The sequence below is a fragment of the Gorilla gorilla genome, chromosome 21, assembly GCF_029281585.2.
Source record: "Gorilla gorilla gorilla isolate KB3781 chromosome 21, NHGRI_mGorGor1-v2.1_pri, whole genome shotgun sequence".
Lineage (NCBI taxonomy): Eukaryota > Metazoa > Chordata > Mammalia > Primates > Hominidae > Gorilla > Gorilla gorilla.
The window spans coordinates 63887683-63906598 of record NC_073245.2 but is presented as its reverse complement, the minus strand read 5'-3'; the positions used below and the strand labels follow the sequence as shown (position 1 = coordinate 63906598).

The 18916-nt window shown below is 48.7% G+C and overlaps 1 protein-coding gene across 2 annotated transcripts in view; it reads left to right on the top strand.

Moving 5' to 3' along the window:
- Nucleotides 1-18916, top strand: part of ATP9A (ATPase phospholipid transporting 9A (putative)) — a 172302-nt gene that overhangs the window by 128929 nt on the left and 24457 nt on the right. For both annotated transcript variants that reach the window (XM_031004838.3, XM_031004837.3), the window contains 5 exons: nt 622-783; nt 11102-11194; nt 12485-12568; nt 14806-14976; nt 17983-18081. In XM_031004838.3, the coding sequence (XP_030860698.1) occupies nt 622-783; nt 11102-11194; nt 12485-12568; nt 14806-14976; nt 17983-18081 (609 nt within the window). The remainder of the gene's footprint in view (nt 1-621; nt 784-11101; nt 11195-12484; nt 12569-14805; nt 14977-17982; nt 18082-18916) is intronic.

Here is an 18916-nt window from a genome sequence, read left to right as displayed (position 1 = left end):
ATTGCTCTTTTTTTGTGGGGGGAGAGTGTGGGGTGGGGACGGGGACAGAGTCTTGCTATGTCACCCAGGCTGGAGTGCAATGGCGTGATCTCAGCTCACTGCATCTCTGCCTCCTGGGTTCAAGCGATTCTCCTGCCTCAGCCTCCTGGGTAGCTGGGATTACAGGTGTCCGCCACCATGCCTGGCTAATTTTTGTATTTTTAGTAAAGACGGGGTTTCACCATATTGGCCAGGCTGGTCTCGAACTCCTGACCTCAGGTGATCCACCCACCTCAGCCTCCCAAAGTGCTGGGATTACAGGCCTGAGCCACTGCACCCAGTCACAATCACTCTTAATTCTGTGCCATCTCTTTCTGCCATGCCTCTGGTGTGCAGCCTGCTTTGAGCCTAGAAAAGATGAATTGTGCCTTATAGAGGGGCAGCTTTCAGTGTGGGAGCCCTCATAGACCCAGAGGAACAGACACTGTCATGGGCCAGCACAGAGCACTTGGCGTCCCTAAGGGCAGTGACTACTGTGATTCCCCTGTCTCTGAGACCCCTTCTGCCTTTGTGTTCATGGCACAGCCTGTGAACCCAGATTCTCGGCTGTGCATCTGACCTTCGACCCTGTGTTATGTTTAGGTGGCCCTGGTACAGTGGACCGAAAGTGTGGGCTTAACCCTGGTGGGCCGAGACCAGTCTTCCATGCAGCTGAGGACCCCTGGCGACCAGATCCTGAACTTCACCATCCTACAGATCTTCCCTTTCACCTATGAAAGCAAACGTATGGGCATCATCGTGCGGGTAAGTCGTTTTTATCCATGGCTTAAAGTGGTTAAGAACCCCAGGTGTGCTGCGTGTGTCCCTGTGGGTTGACATTCTTTCTAACCCTCTTTACTGTGGTATCTGTCACCCAGACTAACGAGGGAATATAATTCCCTAAGCAGAAAGGAAATTAGCTCATTCATTGGACACACGCTGTAACTGATCCGCTTATGGTGTCCCTGGTTCTGGAGTGAAAGTTAAAGAGAACGTCGATTGGGGATTTCTTGGTAATACATCTCTCATTCTCTTTGGTTTAATATTGAACATGTATTTTTTTATTGAGGTGAAATTCACATAATATAATCATTTTAAAGTGAAAACTTCGGTGGCATTTAGTCCATTCACAGTGTTGCTCAGCCACCGCTTCCCTCATGTTTCAAAACTTTTCATCACAATGATGAAAAAAGAAACCTTGTGGCCGGGCGCGTTAGAAAATTTTGCCAGTCTGAAGAGTCTGATTTGATTTGATATGTTGTTTTTCTATTGGCTCTTTTAAAAATTTTTAATTTTTAAATTCTTATTAAAAGAATGTATTCATAAGAGTTCTCCCACCTCAGCCTCCCGAGTAGCTAGGACTACAGGCTTGCAAAACCAGGGCTGACTCATTTTTAAATTTTTTATAGATACAGGGTTTCACTGTGCTGCCCAGGCTGGTCTCAAACTCCTGGCCTCAACCGATTCTCCTGCCTGGGACTCCCAAAGTGCTGGAATTACGGGTGTGAGCCACTGTGCCCATCCCTCTGTTTTCTCTTTTTACCCATGGAGATCACACTTTCCGTCGTGGGGAGGCTGGAAAATCTGGTGTTCATATGCCACTTGGTCTGGTTGTTCTGCAGTCTGCATGATTGTCTGATTTTTCCCAGGGAGCTTTGAAAATACAGATTCCTTGGTTCAGTCCCACACCTGTGCTGGAGTGGGGTGGTTCCTCACATCATTTAGCTTCGTTGCAGAAAACTCTGCTTCAGATCTTAAGGATCTTTGGAATAAGGCTCTTTCATCTTTTCTGGACTTTTTTTTTTTTTTTTTTCTTAACAAACGAGAATCCTCTCCACCCTGATCTACCCAAGTGTTTCATGCCTCATGGAGAAAAGAGATAAAGAGATACTTGCACACGCATTTTTATAGCAGCACAATTTGCAATTGCAAAGATATGGAACCAGCCCAAATACTCATCAGTCACCAAGTGGATAAAGGAACTATGAGATATATATATATAAAATGATGAAATGCTACTTAGCCATGGAAAGGAATGAATGAATGGCATTCGCTGCAAACTGGATGGGATTGGAGACTACTATCTAAGTGAAATAACTCAGGAATGGAAAGCCAAATGTCGTATGTTCTCACTCATAAGAGGGAGCTAAGCTATGAGGATGCAAAGGCTTAAGAATAATACAATGGACTTTGGCGAGTCAGGGGGCTGAAAGGGTGGGAGGAGGGTGAGGGATAAAAGACTACAAGTTGGGTTCAGTGTATACTGCTCAGGTGATGGGTGCACGAAAATCTCATAAATCACTGTTAAAAAACTTACTCATATAACCAAACACCACGTGTTCCCCAGAAACCTTTGGAAATAAAAAAAAAAATAGAGTGCACAAGTAGAAGTAGAAATTGATAACGTAGGTTGTCGGGCACGTGGCCCTGCCCCCTGCCTGCTGGTGGAGTATTTTCAGCTAAGGCTTGGCTTATCAACTTCTCCTTCAGCCTTACAGGTTCCTTGAATTCAGGCCACCTCTTACAGCATCTCGTTCTTCTTCCATAGCATTCATCACACTGAAATTCTTGATTTCCTGCATGTTTGCTTGTCACCACCTGTCTTTTCTCCCTGTGGGTTAGAACAGGGGCCAGGATCCTTTTGGTCCTCCCGTGTCTCCTGTGCCTAGCTTTCCTGCCTGGCACACGGTAGACTCACAGTCAGTGCCGAAGTGAGCAGGAGTCAACAGTGATAGCCAGTTGTCTTTTTTTTTTTTTTTAATGTTAGGGAAGTTATCAAATAAGATACTTAAAATAAACAACTCACAGCTTTTTCTCGCCCTCCTAGCTTTGCACCACTCTTCTTGATCATTTACCGTATAGCTTTAGTGCCACGGGCAGCTCTGGGATAGTAGTAGAAATGGTAATAGCCACTAGCAGCAGTAGTAGTAAGAAGAATGACAGGAATGACAAGCAACATTTATTTATTTTTTGAGACACAGTTTCACTCTGTCACCCAGGCTGGAGTACAGCAGTGCCATCTCAGCTCACTGCAACCTCCACCTCCCAAGTTCAAGCAATTCTCTTGCCTCAGCCTCCCGAGTAGCTGGGATTACAGGCGTGCGCCACCATGCCCGGCTAATTTTTTGTATTATTAGTAGAGACGGGGTTTTGCCATGTTGGCGAGGCTTGTCTGGAACTCCTGACCTCAAGCGATCCGCCCACCTTGGCCTCCCAAAGTGTTGGGATTACTCCGCCCAGGGGGGCTTATTGTGTGCCAGAGGCTGTTCTAAGTGATTTGCATAAAGTAACTCATTTAATACATAACCATGTGAGGTAGGTACCATTAGGACTGATGTTTGGCAGGGGAGAGAATTGAAGTGGAAGGAGGCTCAGAAACTGTTCAAGTTCACACAGCTGGAATTGAGGGGGCTGGGAAACCTGTCCAAGTTCACACAGCAGGAATTGGGGGGAGCTGGGAAACCTGTCCAAGTTCACACAGCTGGAATTAGTGGGGCTGGAACTCACTCCAGGCTGCCTGGCTTCCAGCTCCCAGCTCTCTACCGCCAGGACTTGGGGGTTAGGGCTGGGGTGTGACAAGAGGGACATCAAAAAGCTCACAAAAGACCCACAGTAATGTTAGGGTGGGATAGTAACTACATATTGCTTCATAACAGATTGCCCCACATTTAGTGGCTTAAAACAGCAATATGGTAATCCCCACTTATCTGCAGGTTCAGTTACCCATGGTCAACTGCAGTCTAAAAATATGAAATGGAAAATTCCGGAAATAAACAATTCATAAGTTTTAAGTTGCGTGCCATTGTGAGTAGTGTGACGAATTTCATGCCATCCCACTCCATCCTCCCGGACGTGAATCATCTCTGTCTAGTGTACTCACGCCATCTACCTGCCTGCTTGCTAGTCACTCAGGAACCCTCAGATTGGCTGTTGTGGTATTGCCGTGCTTGTGTTCAAGCAAGTCTTATTTACTTTTATTACAGCATATTATAAGTGTTCTATTTTGTTATAAGTTATTGTTAATTTCTTACTGTGCCTAATTCATAAATTAAACTTTATCATAGGTATGTATGTGTAGGAAAAGACATAGTGTATATGGGGTCAGTATTATTCATGGTCTTAGACATCCATTGGGGTCTTTCTTACAGGGAAATGCATTCCCTTACTCCAGAAAATGTATTTCCCTGGAGTAAGGAAGTTCCTCCTGTCCTCTCCCCTCCCCTCCCCCCTCCCTCCCTTCCTCCTTCCTTCCTTTTTCTCTCCCTCCCTCCCTTCCTTCCTTCCTCCTCCCCTCCTCTGTTTCCTTCCTTTTCTCTTTTCTTTTCTCTTCTCTTTTTCCTTCCTTCCTTCCTTCCTTCCTTCCTTCCTTCCTTCCTTCCTTCCTTCCTTCCGTCCATCCGTCCATCCCTCCATCCGTCTTGCTCTGTTGCCTAGGGTGGAGTGCGGTGGCATAATCATGGCTCACTGCAGCCTCGACCTCCCAGGCTCAAGCAACCTTCCTGCCTCAGCCTCCCAAGTAGCTGGGACTACAGGTGCACACCACCATGCTCTGCTAATTCTTATCGTTTAGTGAAGATAGGGTCTCACCATATTGCCCAGGCTGATCTCAAACTCCTGGGCTCAAATGATCCTCCTGTCTCGGCCTCCCAAAGTGCTGGGATTACAGGCATGAGCCACCACACCTAACTGGGGGCTCTGTTTTCTATTTGCTATCTGATAGTTTCTGTGGCCAGGACAATTTCTGTGGCAGGCTTGGCTGGGTCCTCTGGCTCAGGGTCTCTCACAACCTGGGCTCAAGGGCTCTAAGATTCTATGGTGGTAGGATCCACATACAGACGTCAGTGTTGTTGGCAGAGTTTGGCTCTGGGTGGGTTGTTGGACTGAGGGCCTTAGTTCTTTCCTGGCTGTTGGCCAGAGGCCACCCTCAGTGCCTTCCCACGAGGGCCTCCCTGTAGTCAGCTCCCCTGTCAGCTACCTCTTCAGAGTGAGCAGGTGAGAGTGAATGAGATGGCAGTCACAGTCTTCTGTCACCCACTGTCAGAGGTGACCTCCCCTCACGTCAGCCTCATACTGTTACCAGAAGCAAGTCACTAGGCCCAGCTCCACTCCAGGGGGGGTGGCTGACACACAGCATGAGTACCAGGAGGTGGGGGGCATTGCGAGCCACTTTCAAGACTTCCTGCCCAGGAGGAGATGGAGGTGGCACTGAGCACTTGTATTGAGGAACCAGAGACGCACACCATGAATATGCTTTGAAACATCACATGTTAGGGGATTTTTTTTTTTTTTTTTTTTTTTTTTTTTGAGATGGAGTTTTGTTTTTGTTTCCCAGGCTAGAGTGCAATGGCGTGATCTCAGCTCACTGCAACCTTCGCCTCCTGGGTCCAAGCGATTCTCCTACCCCAGCCTCCCGAGTAGCTGGGATTACAGGCATGTGCTACCATGCCCGGCTAATTTCATATTTTTAGTAGAGATGGGGTTTCTCCATGTTGGCCAGGCTGGTCTCGAACTCCCGACCTCAGGTGATCCACCCACCTCGGCCTCCCAAAGTGCTGGGATACAGAAGTGAGCCACCACGCTCGGCCCTATGTTAGGGGATTTTTATGTCCAGAGGCCAATAGGTTCTTTCAGACTCTGCAGGACCTGTGTCCTTGGCAACTCTTGGGTGGAGAGGGAGCTTTCTCTCCCACACAGCTGCTGCTTTTCCCACTGGTCCACACCTGGCTGGATCCCTGGCTTCTAAACCATATCTTGAGTGTGCATCTGATGTCAAGAACATCTGTGGTCTGGAAGCAGCAGCATAGATCCTGTGGGTGGGGTGTTTCCTGGGGAATGAGTGTCATTATCTCCTATCGAATTACTTTAATTTTGTTCCAGCCTGAAGTTTTTCAAGACGTAGGGCTGTGGGCTCTGCTAGGGTCATTTGAGGGTTGACTTATCATTGAACAGTCCCTAATATCAGCCATCCTAGAATAAGTGAATGGCACACACCACTCTTCATCTAGTTGTGAAGGACATGTTATATTTTTTTGAGATGTGGCTCATGTGTCTTCCAGCAGGAAGAACAGGGACTCTGCACTTAGAGTCTGTGATGCTGTCAGATGGGCAGATCTATTTTTGTTTTAACCTGGCATGCCCCCCTTCCCAGGTTATTAAAAAACATTCACAGTTAAGGCATTTAGAACAAAAAGTTACAGGTAAAGAGGGGGATCAAAACTGCCCTCCCTCTCTCCCTCCCTCCCTCTCTCCCTCCCTCCCTTTCTTCCTCCCACCCTCCCTCTTTTCCTTCCTTCCTTCCTCCCTCCCTTCCTTCCCTCTTTCTGTCTCTCTCCCTCTTTCCCTTCTTCTGTCCTTTCTTTCTTTCTTTTTTTTGCCTCCCTCCCTTTTTTTCTTTTCTCTTCTTTTCTTTCTTTCTCAAGACAGAGTCTCACTCTGTTACCTAGGCTGGAGTGCAGTGGTATGAACATGGCTCATTGCAGCCTTGACCTGCTGGACTCAAGGGATCCTCCTGCCTCTGCCTCTTAAGTAGCTGGGACTACAGGTATGCACTGCCACACCCAGCTAAGTTTTAAATTTTTTTGTAGAGCCAAAGTCTCTCTGTGTTGCACAGGCTGGTCTCAAACTTCTGGCCTCAAGCTGTCCTCCCGCTTCAACCTCCCTAAGTACTGGGATTACAGGTGTGAGCCACCGTGCCTGACCAGTTCATCTCCATTTTCACCCAACAAAAGACCTTTTACCTTTTCAAGGGATTTCCTTTCAGTCTCTTTTCTAAGCATATCCGAGTGTAAATATCCACACACATTTTCATAAAATTAGCACTGAACTCCATAGAAGGCTTCCTAAACTTCCTCCCTTATTGAACTATATGTATACGATGAGAATTTTCTCATATTATTAAAATCTGATTTTAATGATTTTTAACGCATGTGCAGCGTTCTGTTGAAAGAATGTGCCACTATTTCATTCATTAACTTATTTTTTGGCTGCTTAGGCTGTTTCTCAATTTCAGTTTTTTTGTTTTGTTTTGTTTTGTTTTTTGAGACGGAGTCTCACTCTGTCATCCAGGCTGGAGTGCAGTGGTGCAATCTCAGCTCACTGCAACCTCTGCCTCCTGGGTTCAAGTGATTCTCCTGCCTCAGCCTCCTGAGTAGCTGGGATTACAGGCACCTGCCACCACGCCTGGCTCATTTTTGCATTTTTTAGTAGAGACGGGGTTTCACCATGTTGGGCAGGCTGGTCTCGAACTCCTGACCTCAGTGATCCACCAGCCTCGGCCCCCCAAAGTGCTGGGATTACAGGTGTGAGCCACTGCGCCTCGCTTTTTTCTTGGTTTTGACTACTAAAAATAGTGCTGTGAATGTCCATCTTGGTGAGGTTGTCTTTAATGAAGTAAGTATTATTTTGCTATTTTTTCTCATTTTCTGACCTCTTTATCTTTGGTTGGGTTGGTGGAACTGGGCCTCTGGGGCTTTTGGACTAGTTCTCCCCTCGGCACAAACCTCACCACGCTCCTCTAGCGTGATGGTTCTCATCCTGGGGGCATTCGAGAATGTCTGGCAACATTTGTGGTTGTCACAACCAGAGGCTGAGAGTGCTACTGGCATGTCATAGGTGGAGAGCAGGGATGCCACTCAGCATCCTGCAATGCACAGGACAGCCCCCACCATGAGGAAGGGCCTGAGAAACCCTGTTATGATGTGTTCATATAACCCAAATGCTCTATGCAAATGACTGTCCAATTACCTGATGTGAGGAAGTTTTAGTTCAGTTATAAAACTTCTCCTAGGCTTGGTACGGTGGCTCCCGCCTGTAATACTTTGGGAGGCCAAGGCAGGAGGATCACCTGAGCCCACGAGTTTCAGTCCAGCCTGGGCATCATTGCCAGACTCCACCTCTACTAAAAGCAAAAAAATTAGCTGGGCATGGTGGTGCACACCTGTAGTCCCAGCTACTGGGAAGGTTGAGGTCAGGAGGTCCAGGTTGAGGTCACTTGAGTCCAGGAGGTTGAGGCTGTAGTGAGTCGTGATTGTGCCATTGCGCTCTAGCCTGGGCAACACAGCAAGACCCTATCTCAAAAAAATAAAGAAAAAGAAAAAAGAATAAGAAAAAAAAGAAAACTTCTCTTGACTTGGTTTAGTGACTGTGGACAGCCCCAGTTTGGGTCTCCCCTGTCTCTTTTTTAAACATGTGTGAGTGGACGCACAGTGCAAGATGGCACCTTCTTGCACCCACAAAGCAAGGCCATTTCCTTGTGTGAATGTCTGTCTCTTAAGAAATCAGGCAAGGTTGGAGAAGGACTCGTGTGATGTCTTTTTGCAGGAAGGTTGTGTCCCTGTTTTGTTTCTGTGGCGTACAAGATGTTCCAATGCTTTCTCCCCCTTCCCACGTGGAGCCACGGGTTTGGATCGTGGCTGTAGATCATCGTAGCGCTGTCATTGCTGGACTAAAAGAGGCCTTTGAGCAGGTGCCAGATGCAGACCACGGTGGGAAAAGATGAGGCCCGCAAACAATGCCACACAGCCGGCCGATCTCTGTAAATTTATGGCGTAATCTTGCCATAATATGGGAACGAAATAAACTTGTGATGAACTCCGTGGGAGGAAGTGACTCATGGGAGGGGATCGTTGATGCGGTATTTATATTGGACAGAACTTCTGAACTCGCTCAAGCCCTTTTCTTGGTGAGGAAGCTGGGCTGGGAGCATCATTTCCTACAGCCATGTTGTTGAGCACCCTTTGGTTGTCGGGGGGAAGGAAAAAATAAAACCTCTGATGCTTTAATGTGCAGACCCCACAGCTCTCTTTGGCCTGCGTCAAGAGCAGGCGTAGCCACAGTCAATCAGAGATAAAGTGTGCAGTTGAACGCTTTTAAACGTGGGTGCCTATCTTGGCCTGGGGGTGCTCTTATGAGTCAGCATGTTGTTCTAAAAGATTGTCGGTGATTAAGGGGCATTTGAAAGTTATTCTAAAAGAGGAGACTCTACCACTAATCTGATTTTGGATATTTCTGTTCCATGAAAGGGCTGCATAGACAAAGTGGCCTCCGAAGGAGCCTGAAACCAAAGAACAAGGCAGGCAAATCCAGTTTGTCATTAAAGGGTGTTTTATTGGGAGAAACTTACAGATAGAAGCGTGGTTTTTGGGGGAGCTGAACAGACAGAAGTGTAGTTTTGGGCGGCAGGAAAACAGGTGGATGTCCATACTGTTACTCCCTAGACCCAGGGCTTATACCACAGGGAAAGGGTCCGCGTGCCCCAGCAGGACAATTACGGGCACCTTCCAGGAGAGGCAAGAAAGCTGTATGTGTCATCACCTGTAATTTGTGCGATAACATCAAGGTTGACATGTTCTTATGTGAAGGACGGTGAATTAACTAGGAATCAGGGGTGTTCACGGGACTGGGCTAATCAGAAGTCAGCATTGCACATTTGCACCTGAGATGCAGTCACTTTTTTTTTGAGATGGAGTTTCACTCTTGTTGCTCAGGTTGGAGTGCAATGGTGCAATCTCAGCTCATTGCAACCTCCGCCTCCCAGGTTTAAGTGATTCTCCAGCCTTGCCTCCTGAGTAGCTGGGATTACAGGCATGCACCACCACACCCAGCTAATTTTGTATTTTTAGTAGAGACAGGGTCTCACCATGTTGGCTAGGCTGGTCTCGAACTCCTGACCTCAGGTAATCTACCTACCTGAGCCTCCCAAAGTGTTGGGACTACAGGCGTGAGCCACCACACCCAGCTTGAGATGCAGTCACTTTTGTCTCCACGGTTCCATATTCAATGAAGACTTTTCGGGCATTTATTCTGGGCTTCCTGGAGTAGCAAAATTTAGGCACAAGGTATTGATGGCCATGCTCAGTTTTCTTGCTTATCTTTACTGCCTCCCACCTCCCAGTGACGCGAATCATTGGGGGAAAATGGGGGAAGGATCTGTGGCTGCGCCCTCATTCCTCAGAGCCAGGACTTCTCAGTCTCAGCACTGTTGACTTTTAGGGCTGGAGGAGTTCCTGGTGGTGGTTGGGGGCGTCCTGTGTGATGTAGGAGGGTGAGCAGCACCCCTGGCCTCCACCCGTCAGATTCTAGTAGGACATTGCCTGCGTTGTGACACCTAGAGTGTCTCCAGACATTGCCACATGTCTCCTGGAGGGCCACATTGCCCTGTTGAGAGTACTGGGCCGAGCCTTGTTCTCTACGTACAGTATGGCTGGGGACTTGGGAAATCACTCTCATCCCAGCAGTAGTTATACCACTGAAGGTTCCTTTTCGTGCGTCAGTCTCTGTGCTACATGCTTGATTCCTGTTTTACAGATGAGAAAACTGAGGTTTAGGGAAGAGGAGCAGCTTGTCCAGCTGCACACAACTAGAAACTGGTACTTGGTCCAAGCATTTGATGCCTGTGCCATGGTGCTACCCACTACCCAGAAAATCTGGTTAGGGTGAACTGAAACTCTGGGTAATTGGATCTCTAGGCAAGTCCTTAGTTAGACTTAGGAATCTGGAATTATTCTCAGCTGAGACAGTCAGTTTGCCCCCAGGAGACATTTGCTAAAGTCTAGAGACGTTCTGGTTGTCACCATGGAGGGTATGACTGGCATCTAGTGCGTAGGGGCCAGGGATGCTGCTCAACATTGTACAGTGCACAGGAGGGGACCTGCAGAGCAAAGAGTTATCTGGCCCCAAATGTTCACAGTGACGAGGTTGAGACTCCCTGTTCTAGTCCTTATCTTCCCTTTTCTTTCAGTGGACCACAGTTTGATGATATCTGCAGTCCCAAGTGTAAATCTAAAATCATAGCATGTGAGTCTATTCCAGTTGAAATAGTAATAACTTTCAAAACAAAGGTCTTAAATCCATTTGATCTTTCTTTCATCATTGAAAATCTTCCAAGTGCTTTGAGTTTTCCTTTTACTTTCTGTAGCCTTTGCCCCTAAATGAGGCCCCTTCTCGCTTTTCATCTTCAGCCAAGTGAAAAAACATTGATGTCTGTTAAGTGCACTTTGTACACCGTCTGTCATGGGAAGCGGGCTTTGCCGCCGAAAGAGGGTGTTCCTTTCAGTTTCTCATTCCTTCCGGCCTCCCTCTCTAGGATGAATCAACTGGAGAAATTACGTTTTACATGAAGGGAGCAGATGTGGTCATGGCTGGCATTGTGCAGTACAATGACTGGTTGGAGGAAGAGGTAAGTGTGATGCAGGAAGTTAAACCAGGCCTTGGAAGCATGTTCTGCAGAGGCAGCCCCTTGCATGGTAAGGTGGATCTCTGTATTTGTTATCGGTGGCTGTGTAACAAACCACCCTGAAATGCAGCTGCTTAAAGCAGCACCCATTTAATATATAATGGTTTCTGTGGGTCAGGGATGCTGGTGTGGCTGAACTGCATCCTCTGCTTCAGGGCCTCCCACTGGCTGTAATTCAGATGTTGGCTGGGGCTGTGGTCTTATCTCAAGACTTGACCGGGGCAGGATCCATTTGTGAGCAAGCTCAGTTGTTGTGGGCTGCATTCAGCTACTTTTGGACTGTTGAACTAAGGGTCTCAGGTTGTTGCCAACTGTTGGCCAGAGGCCGCCCTCTATTCCTTGCAGGTGGGCCTCTCCCATAGGGCCACTCACAGCCTGGCAACTAGCTTCATCAAAGAGAGCAGGTGATGGAACAGGAGAGGGCAAACAAGATGGAAGTCACTGTCTTTACTAACCTGATCTCAGATGTGACATCCCCTCACTCTTGCCCATTCTGTTTGTTAGGGACAAGTCACTAGGTCCAGCACACACTCAAAGGGTAGGCGATTATACCAGAATGTGAGTTCCAGGAGGGGCCACATCAGAGGTCGCACAACCCAGTTTGTGACGTGGGCAGTTGACCAGCAGCAGGAGGGAGGCAGTTTTCAGGCCATTTTTGTCCCATCTCTTAGCTCTAGGTGGGGAATTTACATTTTGCATAAGATTCTCAGTTTGAGGGTTGCAAACTCAAATGCCTACAGGGGCCTGGCAGTTAAACAAACAGGTTGTGATTCTGAGCAGAGTTGCACTTTGCGTGTAAAACGTGCTGGAGTGTTCTTCACTTGACACCTCCACTTCCTGGGAACACGTGGAGGCCACTGCGCCTCAGCCATCATTGATTGTGGTTATTTGGGAAAATGCACCTGGTTTTGTCAGATGCTCAGTTTTTCCACCCATTCAGCAATCCAGATTTGTGTGTGAGACCGCACAATGTTGACTTAAATTTGGAAACATACATGTGCTAGTTGAAGACGACCTGTGTGTGGGCTGTGTTTGGCTCACCGGCTGCCTCTCTGCAACCTCCCCTATAGAAAGCTTGCTCCAGGGAGGATTGCCATAGGGGAAAGCAACTTTCTGATTTGCCATTTTCTCTGACCCTGTGGGAGGGGCACGTCCACTTGGGCACTGGTCCTTCCCCAGTGAGGTCAGGAGCTCTCAGCACCGCTCCCACTCTGACCGTGGTCTATTTTTCAGTGTGGCAACATGGCCCGAGAAGGGCTGCGGGTGCTCGTGGTGGCAAAGAAGTCTCTTGCAGAGGAGCAGTATCAGGACTTTGAAGTAAGTTGTTCTGGGACCTTTCCATTGCCTTTGCAGCCCCGCCTGCCTCCCAGTCACTCCTTCCACCATCCCTCATCCTATGCGAGCCATTCTGATGTCATTTCTGGGCACACTGGGTTCACTGTTGTTGAAGACCTTTGCACTTGGCCGTTCTGTCTGCCTGGAACTCTCTTCACCCACAGAGCCCCGTGGCCCATTCCCTCGCTTCTTTTGGGTCTCAGCTCAAAAGCCCTGTCCTCCAAGAAGTCTTCCTGGACCACCTGTCTAAGGCTCTTTCTCACTTTCCATCCATCACACCATTTCACTTTTTTCATTGCACTTGTCACTGTCATCGCATGCTACCATTTGGGGCCAAAAAAATATGTCTAGGAGTTGAATCTGGAGAGGCCAGAAGAATATAAACTTGACCCTGTTCACATATTTTTTTAACATTCATCTTATCCATCTCCTTTCGGGAATAAAATGTTTTTGAAGACAGGGACTTTACAAGTCTGGTTTGTTCTTCTTCTTGTTCTTTTTTTTTTTTTTTTTTTTTTTTGAGACAGAGTTTCGCTCTTGTCGCCCAGGCTGGAGTGCAGTGGTGTGATCTTGGCTCACTGTAACCTCCACCTCCCAGGTTCAAGGGATCCTTCTGCCTCGGCCTCCGGAGTAGCTGGGATTACAGTTGCACGTCACCATGCCCGGCTAATTTTTGTATTTTTAGTAGAGATGGGGTTTCACCATATTGGCCAGGCTGGTCTCGAACTCCTGACCTCAGGTGATCCACCAGCCTTGGCCTCCCAAAGTGCAGGGATTACAGGTGTGAGCCACTGTGCCTGGCCTGGTTTATTCTTATATCCTTAGTAGTTAAAGATAGTCCTTGGCATATGGTATGCCTTCGGGAAAATTTGGCATAAATCATTCTCTTGGAGCCCTAATTTCTTTTCTCTTTTTTTTTTTGCACATTTATTCTGAGACGGGATCTCGCTATGCTGCCCAGGCTGGTCTCAAACTCCTGGCCTCAAGCCATCCTCCTGCCTCAACCTCCTTGTAGCTGGGATTACAAGTGTGAGCCACCGCATCTGGTTTGGCTCCCTAATTTCTTTTCTTTTTTTTTTTTTTTATTTGAGACAGAGCTTTACTCTTGTTGCCCAGACTGTAGTGCCAATGGCACGATCTCTGCTCACTGCAACCTCTGCCTCCTGGGTTCAAGCGATTCTCCTCCCTCAAGCCCCCAAGTAGCTGGGATTACAGGCATGTGCCGCCATGCCTGGCTAAGTTTTGTATTTTTAGTAGAGACACGGTTTTGCCATGTTGGCCAGGCTGGTCTCAAACTCCTGACCTCAGGTGATCTGCCTGCCTCGGTCTTCTAGAGTGCTGGGATTACAGGCATGAACCACCACACCCGGCCTCCCTAATTTCTTTAAGCTGTAAAAATGTTGGGGTTGAACCAGATTATTGACTTGCTTATTGTCATCCCATCCCATAGATTGTGTGTTCCCTGAGGGGAGGGTCCTCGTCTTGTTTACTGCCGTGTCTCTGGTGCCTGGCCTAAAGCCAGCGTGCAGGAATGCAAGGGAGGGAGGCGGGACACGCTTCTTGGGGCCCTGCCCTGCTCCATGCGGGGAAACTGCCTGGATCTCTCTTTAATATATTTGAGTTCTTTGTAAGCCATTATTTAACAAGCATTTTAGCCCTGATCAGTGCTACCTGCCTTTTAATTTTAAAAGCATGTGCTTCAAGCGGGCCCATTAGGAGATGACTGGTTTTCCTCCAGGTTTTTGCTAACATGATAAAGAGAAGAAGCGGCAGTTTGGGTTGATGGTCTTCAGAAGCTCAACTTGGTCTTTAGAAAACCTGGTGACCCACAGTTTGGCTTACAAAGTGCATGTTGTGTATGGGAGAACTTACTGTTTTTTTGAGATCTTGGTTGTGCCTGTCCCTGAGACAACCCAATGAGGTTGGTGCTGTTATTGCCATTTCGTGGCCACGGCTCAGAGAGGTTAAGTGACTTGCTGGAAGTCTCCCAGCAGGTGAGTGTGGAGTGTAGGGTGGGACTCAGTTCTGTGCAATGTCTACATGGAGGACTTGTGAGGAAGCCGGAAGCCTGTGTCACCCCTGTGGGGTCCAGCTCACCTGCTGGGGTCCCCCACCCCGTGTGGTGGGGATCGGGTGTGGCCCTTCCACTCTTGGCACTGGCCAGTCAGCCTGGCCTCTCCTCACCCTAAGCAGTGACTGCATCTGCTGGTGTGTCCCAGGCCCGCTACGTCCAGGCCAAGCTGAGTGTGCACGACCGCTCCCTCAAAGTGGCCACGGTGATCGAGAGCCTGGAGATGGAGATGGAACTGCTGTGCCTGACGGGCGTGGAGGACCAGCTGCAGGCAGACGTGCGGCCCACGCTGGAGACCCTGAGGAATGCTGGCATCAAGGTAGGGCAGGCTGGCCGCAGGGAAGGGCACTCCAGGGCAATGCCAGTTATCCCTCAGCAGTGCAGGGAGATCACAGGGGGAAAGGGCAGGAGGAGCAGCAGAGGAGACCAGGAGTGCCTTATCTGCAATGGGCCACAGCCACTGTTTCTGCCCCTCCAACCCTGATTTTTTTTTTTTTTTTTTGAGACGGAGTCTCACTGTGTCACCCAGGCTGGAGTGCAGTGGCGTGATCTTGGTTAACTGCAACCTCTGCTTCCTGGATTCAAGCAATTCTTGTGCCTCAGCCTCCCTAGCAGCTGGGATTACAGGCACGTACCACCACGCCCGGCCAATTTTTATATTTTTGTAGATAGACGGTTTCACCATGTTGGCCAGGCTGGTTTTGAACTCCTGACCTCAGGTGATCTGTCCGTCTCAGTCTCCGAAGTGCTAGGATTACAGGTGTGAGCCACTGTGCCTGGCCCTCCAGCCCTGATTTTGGAAGACATCTTGTGTAGCGTTTGCCTTTACTGTACCGATGACTCCCCTGACTCCACTGGGCTCCCTGGTGCTCAAGGCCGAGCAGTGTCCAGCGTGCATGGCTGCTGATTAAATTCTAGTTGAGTGATTGGCACGCCGGTCTGTCTGCCGTGTGGCCGAGTGAGTGAGTGACCACCCAGCAGAGTGACCGCCAGCGCCATCACACTGTCGTATTAGCATTTTGCACTCTACCAGTGGCGACCCAAAAAAAAAGTACTAGGAGTTGAATCTGGAGGGGCCAGCAGAGGGCGCCTGAGGACCTGGTCCTCAGTGGACCAAGGGAGGTGTGAACAACCAAACTCATTGGCCTGGAGCTCCTGGAATCGTGTGCCTGCCACCGGCCTCCACTCAAAAGTGGCTCTCTGCTGCATCCTGGGGCCTGTCCTTTCAGCAGGGCCATGGCAGGAGGACAGGTTAGATGCCAGGCAACATTCAGGCCCACTGGGGACTCCCACCCCTGCGTGCCTGTTTCCTTGTAAACCCAATTCTGTCGCTTGCATTTGGCTCACAGGCCTGGTTCGTCATAAGGAAATCACCAACGGGACCTTGCTTCCGGAAGTCTGGCTGCTGGAGGCCCATTTCTGCTTCATCGTGGGGTCTGCAGTGGGGCCCTGGCCATTCCTAAGACTTCTGGAGTTTCCATTTTCTGCTTCCATCTTTGTCCTGGGGTTTTTCTCCTTCTCAAAACTGTGTTAGCCCAAGACGAGATATTTTATTCACAGAGTGTGCATGTGACTTATCATTCTAGTTTCCTGTTAGATGAGAGGAGGAGGGGAGTGCCTGGGATGGGGCAGGTTAGTTGGTAATTAAAGTCTAAGATACGATCTTGCACAGGAAATTTTCTTTTCTTTTCTTTCTTTCTTTTTTTTTTTTTTTTTTTGAGACAGAGTTTCACTCTGTCGCCCAGGCTGGAGTGTAGTGGTGCGATCTCAGTTCACTGCAACCTCCACTTCCTGGGTTCAAGAGATTCTCCTGCCTCAGCCTCCCAAGTAGCTGGGATTATAGGTATGTACCAGCATACCTGGATAATTTTGTATATTTAGTAGAGATGGGTTTTCTCCATGTTGGTCAGGCTGGTCTCGAACTCCTGACCTCAAGTGATCCACCCGCCTCAGCCTCCCAAAGTGTTGGGATTACAGGCGTGAGCCACCGCGCCTGGCTGCACAGGATATTTTCTAAATCAGCCCCTTGTATGGATGTAGAAACTGAGGCTGAGTGAGGCGTCTCCATTCCCCAGGTTCTCACATTGGGAAGCAGCAGAGCCGGGACTGGAGCTGGGGTCTTGGACCCTTCCTGTAGTACCTTCCCTTCATCACAGCATGGGACATTAGCCATGTCATGCACCTGATCGTTCTTTTCATGCTTTTCTGGAACTTGAACTTCCCAATTCCTTCCCCAGTGTTTGTTCTCTTACCTCAAACCCTGAGAACTATGACTAAACGAGGCTCACCAAAAAGAATATTATTTTTAGGACAGGCGGGATATTGAGGGAAAACAGACCCAGCTAGGGGAGAGGGCCCGGGAGGCTCAGCCCTGAGAGGTGCCCGGTGCCTTCCTTCTGCCCGTCTCACTGCCTGGGTTTCCATCCTACCTCTCCCTTTACTTCTTCTGTGACCCTTGGCAAATGACTGAAGCTCTTAGCGCTTCCATTTCCAGCCTCCAGAAGCTGTCATGAAGGTAACAGAGAGCTCAACGTGGGTGCTGGGCACGTAGTGGACACTCGGGAGACATTTGTCGTGATCTTCTTTCCTATACTTTCCCTCCTATCCAGATTTTCTTTGACCGATAGCCCCAAGACTGCTCCCAGCTGGGAGCAAAGAGAACAAAAGGGTTAATGAGGTAAAATCACAGAGCAAGAAGCACATTCCATGAGGACTCTAAAGACCCGGATTCTGGGCCTGGTTAGGACAAGAGGTAGCTGTGTGGCTTGGGGCAAGTCATCTCCCCTCTCTGAGCCCACAGCAGAGAAATGTAGTGTGAGCTAATGCATGGTATGGAAGAACCTGACTCATTTACGGTCAGCGTTTTATAAGCTGAGTTAAACCCCAGGAGGGTCTGTCTTGCTCATCCAACTACATAGAAAGTCCACAGCGTCAAAAATGAGTGTTTCCTGTAGGACAGAGAAGTGCCCCCTCACCCGTACAGCCTTTCCCTTCTTTTAGGATATTTATCACTTTAAGAAAAATCCTCAGAAGGGGAATTGTGCGGTCCAAGGACCGAGCTTCATAGTACCTCCTGTAGTGTGTGGCCAAATGGCCCTTTCTAGAAGCATCTGCCAGTTTTTGCTGCTACCAGCAGTGGTTGCTTGGAGTCCCAGAGCCCTTCAGCCAGGGCACTTGCTGTGTTGTGTTGGGGACAGCACGAGTTGGCAGGAGGTAAACGGAACATACCAAGTTCAGCTCCATGTTGTTGGAAACTCAGCTGTTGCAGATGACAGGCCGGCCTCAAAAACTAATAAACAGGACCTCTGTCATGCCATGATTTCAGGTTTGGATGCTGACAGGGGACAAGCTGGAGACAGCTACATGCACAGCGAAGAATGCACATCTGGTGACCAGAAACCAAGACATCCACGTTTTTCGGCTGGTAAAGTGTCCTCTGTGTTAGGGCCATGTGGGGATGATGTTCAATTTGTCCTATAACCTCCTAACCTCGAGTGGGCCCCTTAAGAAGGGAGGGGCAGCATGTGAATTACCTAGGGTGGGGAGCATCAACCACGGTTGCTTTGGATGGGATGATTAATGACCCAGGCGCCGGCTGGAGAGTTCCTTCCAGTAGTGGTTTAGGAGTACCTCCTTCTAGCCCTGTGCTAATGCCGTGCTCTTAACCTTTTGGGGGTCATGGTCCCTTTGAGAAGCTGATGAAAGTCAGGCACTCCCCCCGAAAGATGCAGATCCACTCATACACATGAAATTATGCATGGGATTCCTGGGATTTCACGGAACCCCTGAAAGTCAAGTCCTTGGATAAGAAGGAAATTCCAGGCCACAGATACTGGTCCATCTGCCCTCCTGAGGAGGGAAGCATTTAGGACCATTGAGGAGCCTTTTGAAGGAGGTGAATTGGATGGGCAAATGAGAAATCGCCCGCCCTTGTGGCAGACATTGACCAAGACAATGTGCACATCAGGAACTGCTGCCAGTGAGGACTGTGCTAGGCTTTATTGCATTGGGGAGGTAGGGGGACCGGGTCCTCTTTGGGGCAGGATATAGTAATCCCACTGATCTGAAACCAGAGCCACGATGGCAAACAACTGGAGGGTCTCTAGATGTTTGGGGGTCTCCCCCTCACCCCTCCTTTGGTCCATAGCACACAGAAGCTTCAAAAAATCCAGGGATTTTTGAAATAGCATAGTGTTGTATAGAGGCAGGTATAGTCAGTTCTCATCATTCATAGATTCTTTGTGAATTCTCCTCCTCCC